Genomic DNA, 11,047 nt, shown 5'->3' on the forward strand with positions numbered 1-11,047 from the left:
TCTGATGGCTGCATGCTTACCTACCCTGCCTTGAAACTAGGGGTCATGTGACCCATTCCCAGCCAACAAAACATAAGGGGTCGTTTTCTGGGCAGTTTCGGGGAATTTTTTTCTTGCCATTAGAGGAAAACTCTTCTCTACCCACTGCCTTCCTTCCCACCTTCCCTCCAACTTGGGACACACCTCACAGTTCAGCAGCCATTTTGCAACCATGAGGTGACAAGGTTAAGCATGGAGAACAACACACAGAAAGACCGAGCTGCTGAAGCATTGAACCAAACCTGCAGTGGCCCTGCTCCCATCCATGACATCATGAAACGCCTGGTCGCTCTGTACCCTGCACTCCCAAACTTCCCAATTCCATTTGCCAGGAAAATTTTAAATTTTATCTACATTCTGCCTCATACACACTATCAATATTGATTCCTGGGGTTGTGGAGTCTGAGCTGAGAGTCAGGACCCTCAGGTCCACGTTCTGCCTCTGCCACGTACTCCCTGTGTGGCCTTGGGAAAGCCACTGAACCTCAAGTCCCGCTTTCTTCTCCAACAGAAGGTGCTAATTGATCTTCTGTTTACCCTCCAGGGACTCCTGCGAGGGTCCCATGAGGCAACAGACTAGAAATTGCTTTGCCAGTGCGAAGGCCTGTACACGTGGGGGGACTGCTGCGGGGGCCGGAAAGGAAAGAGGACCAAGATGTTCTTGCCCTCATCAGGGAGGAACATGTGCAGTAATCAAAACCATGCTCCCCATCACTGTGTGAGCCGTGGCCACAGTGGAGGAATCTGCTCTTCTGAACCCCCGCCAGCTTGTTAGTGGCATCATCCAAGCTTGCAGTTGACTAATTTCCCTTGACTGCATCAGGATAAAGCTGTGCTGAGCAATCTGGTCTGGATCACCGGAGGGAGTTGGGCTCAGCCGTCCCTGCAAGGGAGCGGTGCACACAGGGCGGCTGTGCCAAGGAGGCCCATCGTCTGTGCGTGCTCACCACGCTACCCTGTGCTCCTCCCTAGGGGAGCACCAAAGGCACCCTGGACGTGAAACTGTTTCCAAGCTCCCAGCAGCTCTCCATTTGGAAACCTTCCAGTTTCTACATTTTAATGGATGTTTTCTAGATTTCTACTTTGTGAAACAATGATGCGGGATGGCCATATCAATTCACAGCAGAAGATCTGATCTCCTCCAGCCCTAAGATACAATAGCCCAATAAACAGCTCTCCTTCATCCCTACATAAACAATCAGATATCAGTTGTCTAAAAAAGGAAAGGATGCAGTGCACACCATCCTCACTGTCCAGGTGGAATTCTCTTCCGCCATCTGCTTTTGCTCCATCTCACTACCAAGAATGAGCCCTAGAGAGGGACTCAGTCATCTCGGTCTCCACCTTGAAGTGGGTGGTCCTTCCTGCAAATTTCTGGGAAATGGGAAGAGTCTCCTCACAAGACAGGAGAGGGCTCAGGCATCCCCAGAGATGGTCCAGCCAGCCCACCAACCACCTGGTACGAAGATGGGCAAAGAAATTTCACCCCTTCAAGAGCTAGGACTGCCACATGGCCAACGTCTGTCTCCTTCTCCCTTTCTTCTTTCTGGTTGGCTCTCCTCTTCTGATCCACACAAAGGTAGAGCAGTGAACCTAAAGCAATGGAGGCAGGCAGGCCTGGGTTCAAATCCTGGCTCTGCCACACATCACCTGGGTGACCTTGGCCAAGGCCTCTCTCCTGAGTCTCAGGCTTTGTGTTGAGGACTGTTGAACTTTGTGTTGGAAGTGTAACTGAACTTCTATTGTGAAGTCACCGTGAGGATGAAACGAGGTAATTTGGTGAAGAGTCAACACAGGCAGGGGATGGTGAGGACAGGGGTCATGTGCCCCTGACCACCTCTAGAGAGTACAGACTCTGCCCTCATTGGATGGGAGTGATACACCCATAGGCATGGGGGACTGTCTAAATGTCAAAGACAGAAACCACCTGGGTGTGTGGCTGTCCACTGTCCCACTCTATGGCACACTCTGAACCCTCTCAGTGACCAGGTCTTCAGCAGACATAGAGTCAAGATAGTGCATCCAGAGTACTAGAAAATCCCCTCCCAGGAAGGATCCACCATGGAGCTCTTAGGTCCTTAGTTTGCCCACCAAGTATCAACTAAGCATCGCTATGTTCAGGGACATAAAACACTGGCTAAACTGGCACATGACCTTCACTGGGGAATGACCACAAACCACTCTCTCCTACATTTCTCTGTAGAAGAATATGCTCATTACATCTAAAGATAATGGCTGTTTTTCCTTTTCATGACAAAAAGTGCTCATCTAGGATGCTACCATGGTCCATCCGAAAAACAAAAGCAGACTTGAGGTAAACTCATGATCTTCTTCAGGGGTTAGATTACATCCCACCCATCTCTCCTCTTGGGAACTCTTGGGAACTCCCTCCCTCTCTCCCACGCCAACCACACAACTCTGCACTCCGACAGCAAGGACACGTCGTCATCTGCCTTTTCCTTCCTTCTGTGAAATCCCTGTAACCGTTCCCTACATCTACCATGTTAAGGACACGCCAAAATCCTCAATGGGAATTTTAATGATGATCTAAAATAGGAAAGCCAAGCTTCAAGTTTCATTCAATGAATGGCCAGAACGTGTTGGAGAAGGATCTAAACACAAAGAATAAATGGGCTGGGCTCACCCACCAAGGCTCACACAAGCTTTGGCGTTGGTGTAGAATTGTGTTGCATGTTGGTTCATGTAAATCAAAGCCTAAAGGCCAAGAGTGAAAACCAGCTGACTCTGGGCTCTGGGTGATGGTGAGAACTCAGCAGCACTTCAGGTTGGAAGCAGTGGAGCTTTCAGACCTAACAAGAAGACCACGAGTTGCCTAAGAAAGAGGATGAGGGGAGACCTAAGAAGGGAGAAACTTTAGGGGGACCTCCCCACAGATCACCCTGCAACTGACCCCTCCATGTCTTCCCCTGTCTGTAGATGAAGTCCCAATTGTTCTATGGGGACTAGAATTTGACCTGCTGGGTCTAGCCCACCTCTCTCAGTCCAGCCCTTCTTTTTATCATCAACCACCTCCACGTCCACTCCATCTCCCCCATTCACCCCCAACTCCAGTAAGTCCAGACAATGAACACCTTTCAGTCAATCCAACCAGGCTTGTACTTCCTGGGGTGGGTGGGGAGGAGTGACCACCACCGGCAAATAGCCTGTTCCTCCTGTAGATGCCCCTAGTCCTGGTGTTCCCTGAGTCATCACCTTTTCCAAGAAGCCATGGCTGAGTCCCCAGCTGGTTACTTGCCCTCCCTGCTCCCTCCAAGACAGCATGGCCCCACTCTGCTGTGAGCACCAGCTTCTCACTTGTTCCCACACCCAGCACTCACACACACAAAACCTCAAGTTCCACGGAGTGGGAGGGGGGACAACCTGTCTTCCTTATTTACAGAGGCAGCCCTAGTACAATACTCAATTCTTGGCATTGAACAGAATTTGTTAATGAATAATCGGAACAAAGAAATGAAAAGAAAAGTTATAGAGAAGATTACAGAGGGAAAAGAAGAGAAACAAAGCCTAGACAAAAAAAAAAAAAAAAAAATTGACACAGAGGAAGAAACAAAAAAGAAAAAAAGAGACTCTCCACCCCTTTCAAAAAGCAGATAAACAAAAAGTAAATGAAGTAAGTGGGGACATTATAGAGAATCCTAAGTTCAAAAAAAAAAAAAAACCCAAACAAAACAAAAAGCGCATAGAATTAAAATGCTGGCATGCTCATGCAATGCAAGAAAGTGATGTAGAATTACTGGAACCCCATTAAATATTTATATGGTTTTATCGGTGCGCTTTTGATTAAACAACCTTTAGAATGAAAATGTGTAGGGCTTATGTAACGAAGCAGATGAACCCACAATATTTTCACCAACACAGGCATCCCAGGGATCTCCTGCATTACAAAAGCTTCTTGTGTAATTTGAAACACGACTGGACGTAATTAGTAGTACAGAACAAATGAGCACTGCAAGAAAATACCATCCTCATACTTTTAATACGGAATCGATTACTTTAAAAAAGCAAATCCATAGCAGACAAAGCACTGGAGAAACGGTTCTAAAGAAAATCCTGCAAATTAAAACCAGGGCACCAGAAAGTTCTGGGTTGAACTAACAAATGATGCTCTTCTCTATTCAGCTCTGCACAAACACAGACTGTAGGAGGCATTTAAATTGATTTAACAATATCGGTCCAGTTAATACTGTGTTCATTTAATGCATGGCTTAGGCTTCCGTAAAATCATTTTTCAAATTTCAGCATCGGACAGAATTAGCACCCTCATTTTTATGATAATATTGTTAATTTAATGCATGGCTTGTAGTTAGACTTCAAAGCAAATCAGAAAAATATGCCTTTTCTCTTGTCAGTGACATCTCTCTTCATGCACCAGTGGTTTGACCTTAAATTTTAACTTCGGCTGCACAAAATCACTCTCATATTTCTTCTATTCTTCTATAATTCGATCATTTAGTTCATCAGTCTTAGACTTTGCAATACCCTGCCCATGAAAGCTAAAACAGTTTTTAACATTATCGTTTCATGTTTATTCTCCGGAAAGACCTGAATTGGAAGCTTTTCAGTATAATATATAAGATGCATTTAGTCAATGAGCTTCACACAAACATGCAAACATGCAAAAATGACTGAAATGGCCAAGGAAAGGCTTTTTCACTATTTGCCCCCCTCCCCTCCCCTCCCTATTACGGCCCTGAAAACCAAGAGGCAATGATGAAGTACATTTGTATAAACAAATACCTACAACACACAAGGGCTTCTGCCATGGAAAAACAAGAATATATTCTTTACTTTCTCTCTAAAACTCTGAAATGTCTCCTCACACATCTACCCAGGCAACAGGAGAAAGCTGACGGTGTAATGAAGGGTGAAATGATAATGTCCTCTCCCGTAAATGGAATCCAGCCGACAAGAACAATACCCCTCAAACAGATTTCCAGGGCATTCTGGACGGAGCTTCAGACCGCCCATCCCCCTGTCCTTATAAGAGACTGCAGTGGGGTATCCCTCTAGATGGAGGCAAGTAACCATTTAAATAAGCAGAAAAACCTACATACACCATATTACCAGAGCAATGTTGCCAGTGTAGAAATATAAGGTCATGGCAAAAACAAACAAACAAGCAAACAAACCACCACCATGATGTGGCAAGGCATCACTGGTGAAACATACTTAGCTTTGATAAGAGACAATTCCAGGGAATACACATGGAGATCCACCGATTATCAACCCACTATCTAGAATCGTCAATTGATGTAATGGACTGCTTGTGTCCACCCCTCCCCCCAACTTCATGTTGAAGCCTTATCCCACGGCGTGGTGATATTTGGAGATGTGGCCTTTGGCAGGTGATTAGGGCTAGCTGAGGTCACGAAGGTCCAGCCTCATGATGGGATTAGCGCTGGCAGAAGGAGAAACACGACCAAGCCTACTCCCTCTCTCTTTCTCCCTCCCTCCCACACAGTGAGAAGGGGGCTATCTACAAGTCAGGAAGGGAATCCTCACAGGAAACAAACCCTACTGGACCTTGATCTTGGACTTTCCAGCCTCTACAACTGTAAGAAAATACATTTCTGTGTGTCAGCCACCCAGTTTATGGTATTTTGTTACAGCAGATGGAGCTAATACAGGGATACGTTGTTTCATTGTGCTTCCCAGATTCTGTGATTTTTTTACAAGGTTACTTTTTAAAGATTGTGGCAACTCTCTGCAGAACAAGGCTATGGGCACCATTTTTTCAATGGTGTTTACGGACTTTGTGTCTCTGTCACATTTTGGTAATTCTCAAATATTTCAAACTTTTTCATTATTATATTTGTGATGGTGCTCTGGGATGAGCACTGAAAGCTCAGATGATGGTTAGCATTTTTTAGCAATAAAGTATTTTAAAATTCAGGTACACACATTGTTTTTTTAGGCATAATGCTACTGCACACGTACAGACTACAGTATAGTGTAAACATAACTTTTATACGCACTGGAAACCAAAAACTTCATTTGTCTTACTTTATCGGAATACCCACTAAATTTCGGTGGTCTGGTCCCAAAGCTGCCGTATCTCCAAGGTATGCCTGTATGCTTTCTGATTGTGTAAGCATTACACCAGCCTATTAAGGGACATCCTCATAATACCTAAGTATGTGCATACCCTTTGGGGCAGCAATGCCACTTCTAGATTTTATTCAATAGAAGCATACCCAACACTACAAAAACACATGCCCAAGTTCATTCTCTGCAGTACTCTCGAGTGGAAAAGAAACCCATAACAGCGGGATACCCAGCAAAGGAGGACTGGTTAAATAATTAACGTCAACTAGAGGTGATGAAATACCTGGGTGGCTCAGAGGGTTAAGCCTCTGTCTTCCGCTCAGGTCATGGTCTCAGGGTCCTGGGATCAAGCCCCGAATCAGGCTCTCTGCTCAGCAGGGAGCCTGCTTCCCCCTCTCTCTCTGCCTGCCTCTCTGCCTACTTATGATCACTCTCTCTCTGTGTCAAATAAATAAATAAAATCTTAAAAAAAAAAAAGAAAGAAATGCTCTATTCTTCAAATATACTTGCTTACGATATGAGTATAGAAGCAAGTTGCTGAATATTCCAGAAAATAGGATTTTATTGCTGTGGAAAAATTATGTATGTTCATATACATGTCAGAACTGGAACAATGGCAAACAGCAAAGGAAGGGGAACTTTTCGGAGTTGTTTAAAATTTTCGTATACCTTGTCTATAATAAAACAATCAATGTGTAAAAGTTACTGTTAATTAGTGGTGCTTTTTACCACCTCGACCTTTAAATGCAAAATCATGAACAAATTTGATCCATTCTTTTACCCATTAGGGAGACAGAGTTCATGGATTTTACTATAGAGGCTTCAAATAAAAAAAGATCAGAGTATCTCCCTATTCATCAAAATAATTATGTAAATAGTCTTGAAGCCAATCGCTTATGTTGAAAACTAACAAGCAGATGTACAGTGAGGGTTAATGGGACCTCTAATGGGTTTCTTTATATAAGGGGACAATTTGGAGCAAAAAAAAAAAAAAAAACTTTTTTTCCCCTTAACTATTCTAAAATAACTAGCATGTCTACATTTAATTATCTTAATCACTCCGTCTTCATTATGGAGTTGACACTGTTTGTATATCTTAATGAACTTACAGAGATTATTTCAATCGATTGGTTTGTTAACAGAACAATAAATCCTGACTGATAAAGAACCCACCATGTAATTAGTTAGCACTTCTTACTACGCTAATTTCTGATACTTCTGTAATGAGTAATTAAAGATTAATAAGAAAGATAGTCCCAAATTAGCTGCTTCTTATCTGGAAATGCTTCAGGATGTGTGGGGGATCGAGCTACATTTGCATATTCACAAGGAGACTGGTAACTAGAGCAACTTGGCTTGACTTAGAAACCCCAAGTTCTGTTTGAACAGTCTCCCTTCTGCTCACAAAGCAGAATGAGGGAAAGCCAGGCAGTTTCTGAGTTCTTCCTGGGCCACTTCTTCCAGCTGTGTGACCTCAAGCTGGTGGCTTCTGCCTCGTGGTGTCTCCACCTCCACTCCATGTGGCACGGAGCTGGGGGGAAGCCCCGACGAGATCATCCACATCGGACTCTAGGGAGGAGTGGGCTGTAGGGATGATTCTTTCAACACATATTTAAACCCTCACTCTTGGCCAGGCACCATCCCAGGCACCGGGTCTAGCTGAATAAATAAGCAATAAATAAACTAACTCCTGCTCCCACGGAATTTCTTCTTCTCTCTCTCCTCCTTTTCTTCTTTAGGGCTTTTTAAAATCGGGAGGTATAAATCATGGGCAGTCTGCAGCAGCGCCTTCTTGCTCAGTCTGATCAGAAGCATGCAGGCAGGACACTAAGTCAAGCAATCTTAATGCAATAGAAATCCAATGTCCTTTAAACCCCCGTGCCCTTCCCCTTGCAAACTTTGCCCCGCAAGTAAAAGCAGCTATTGTGCCCATGCAGAGACCGCGCAGAGAGAAGGTATCATGATGACGCACTCTGCTCAGGAGCCCGGGGAAGCCACACAGGCCAAACGCTTGGAGCCCGTCTGCCTGGCTCTTCAAATAACACCCCTTCCTTCACATCCTGCTCTCAGTGTGGGGCCTCCTGTGCCTGGGCTCAGGTAATCTGAATCTGGCAGCAACTGTGTGGGTGAGGGGAGTACTCAAGCTTCAGCAGGTGGGCTGATGGTTCGGACGCATGTGGTTTGCCCCAAGATGTGCAGCTAGCTATATGTGGCAGAACTAGGGTTCAAAACGAAGTCCTGACCCCAAAGCCCAAGCGCTGTCCCCTTGTGCACTGCCTCGGCTGCTTGCTGCACCCAATTGGCGTCCTCAGTAGAGGTGATGGGCAAAGCTCAGTTGACCACCAGACACGAGAACCTGGTTAAGCACCCAGGGAAAAGAAGCAGGCTCGTTGTGACTCTAATCTTTGGGAAAAGAGTGGGAGAGACTTCATACCACAGAACTGGGGAGAAGAGGAAAAAGAACCAGAAATCACTGCTCCTTTCCAGGAAGCAAACTGCTGCCCTGCTTGGCTCTGGGTCTCCCACATCCCTGCTCTAGGACTTCAGGCAAGGCAATGACCCTCTCAACCCCAGCAGCATCTGAGAAAATGCCAAAAACCGCCTCCTGCCTCCGAGAGCTGCTGTGAGGAACAAAGATATGCTAATAGCATTCAGTAGGCGCTTAATAAATGACCCTTCTGTTTCCAAAGCTGAGATCAAGTGTTCGGGGAGCCTTAGACAGTTCAGTTTACTTGCTTCAGCCTCATGATTATTATTACTATCATTGTCATCAGACTCATCTAGCTTAAAGTTAATTTCCACTAGCTGTTTAAGGACCATCTTGCAAGGTCTAATTCCCCAAGGTTCCAAAAAGGTTGGCCCCCATGGAAAACCAAATCTGGTGCTACTCTTCCAGACGGCAGTGTCTGAGTGCCAGGTACAGAGAGGAAATGGTGCTCCACTGCTCTCCCAGGCTCTGAAAGCCATTCCAACTTCCTGATTCAGTGAACCCCCACGGGACTAACTGGCCCTCATCTCGGGCGGGACATCCAATGCTGTGTGTACAAAAGCAATAAGAATGGGAAACGGTTTCTGCTAAAAGATCGGATGAACCCAGAGTGCAGAAAAAGCACAAAACAGCTGCACTCACAGCAATTATGTTAAAAAAGTCATCATCTCCCAGCGTATCCAGGATAGATGAGACGGTCTGCTTCGCAATAGTGAGACGGAGGCCTTTCATGCTGCCACTGACGTCCACTAAAATGACCACATCTTTCGGAGAAGTTGCCGCCTGGATGTACCTAGGTCAGAGGAAAATTAAGTGTAAATGAAGTAAAAATAAACCTCTCTATGAGTTCTCTCTTTAAAATGTTAACTAAGAGGAGTGACCATTTCCTACCATTTTCGGTTCCTGCAGTCAAAGGCAATGACTCCATTCTCATCTGGTTCCCATTTAATCCCTAGAAGAAAAATGGAGTTATGAGAAACCCAGAAACTTCAAATATTTATTCATAGCATTTCAAGGCTGCTCTGCTTTGCTGATTGAACAGACAGGGTGAAAAATCACATGCAATGACCAGCGTGAGAGCTCATCACACACTCCATCGCCAGCTCTGGGAGGGTGTTTTAGGGCCGAACAGTATTGCAAACACGGCCTTAGCCCATTTGCTCCAAGACCTGATGGAGAGTAGGCACATCTTCAGTAACGTGCTGTCTGTCAACAAAGGACGTGACTCCAGCCCCTTCCCGTGGCCAGTGGTCTTTCTCACTGTCCAGTAAATTGCTAGACCTGGTAGCATCATTCACAGACTTCTGGGTAGAATCAGGCCATGTCCCTGTGTCTGGACAAAGCAATGTGTGTCGCATGGTGGGTAGAAAGTCTTGTTACATTTCCATCCCAGAATTTACGTAGGTCTGTTCTCCCCTCACTTCTGTATTTATAATCAGGAATACTGGCCTGGCTTTCCAGACTGAGATGGGAAAAAAATGGCCCTAATTATGCTGTGTTACAAAGCTTGAATTTCAGGCTTTGAATCCTGGGGAGTTTTCCCCATGTGTAAGATGGGATCCCATATCCTTTGTCTTGTGGTTTGCAGACTGGTCAGGATAGGTCCAAGGTTGACATTCTCTATTTACAACCCGACTGTTAAGAATAAAATTTCATTTAAAAAGAAAAGTGGCTGCTGCCTGAAAATAAGATAGCGAATCATTGTTTTCAGCCATCAGTGCTGCCAGGGATGGAGGATTTAAAATACAGACTTTAGAGGGAAGAAAATAAAACAGAAAAATGATTTTCACAGGAGGAAATCCTGACTCAGATGGTAACATTGGGAGTCTTCCATCCAATTACTGATGACCAGCTTTTGGACCATGTCGAAATAATAATATGTGCTTGACATGTCACCCCCAAGTTAGTATTCAGAAAGCCATGAGATGGCAGTTCGCTGCCCAGAGAATTATTTTATTCTGTTCTCCTTGTACCTACATGCCCCACCTACAAATGGGCCTAATTTACAGAGTTTCCTATAGCAAATCAGAAACGAGAAGTAAGAGAATTGAAGGTCATTAGGCCACGAAGACAAAATAAATCTGACATGATTTTGTACACTAAGGGACAAGAACACAGTTTATTTAAAAATAACAAATACACTGCTTTGTATAAAAGCCAAGTATAGTTAGGATAGCAAGGTCTTAATACAAAATGAAATTATACCCATGGTGAGGCTAGGTAATGTTCCAATTTCACAAAGCACTGGTTTGAACCCCAATAAAGAGAATTCTTTTTTAACGTGTTGACCCATGGTAAACCTTCAGGGGATGTTTGTTTCTTGAATCGTGGTAAGTGTTCTTAGACCAGGACTGTACCCCGATCCTGCTCCACCCCTCCCCGCTGGGCCACCCTTCCTCCCCATCGCAGCCCCATCCCTGTGTGCTGCACTGGGACAAGAAAAAGCTGCAATTC

General features: G+C 44.8%; 1 protein-coding gene across 1 annotated transcript in view; it reads right to left on the reverse strand.

The window, feature by feature from the left end:
• CACNA2D3 (calcium voltage-gated channel auxiliary subunit alpha2delta 3) overlaps positions 1-11,047 on the reverse strand; it is an 866,841-nt gene that overhangs the window by 454,654 nt on the left and 401,140 nt on the right. Inside the window, exons 7-8 of the mRNA XM_080820180.1 lie at positions 9,485-9,545; positions 9,236-9,386 (exon numbers count right to left, since the gene is read on the reverse strand). Coding sequence (XP_080676306.1) covers positions 9,236-9,386; positions 9,485-9,545 — 212 coding nt within the window. The remainder of the gene's footprint in view (positions 1-9,235; positions 9,387-9,484; positions 9,546-11,047) is intronic.

Source organism: Martes martes, assembly GCF_963455335.1.
Source record: "Martes martes genome assembly, chromosome: 1".
Taxonomy (NCBI): Eukaryota; Metazoa; Chordata; class Mammalia; order Carnivora; family Mustelidae; genus Martes; species Martes martes.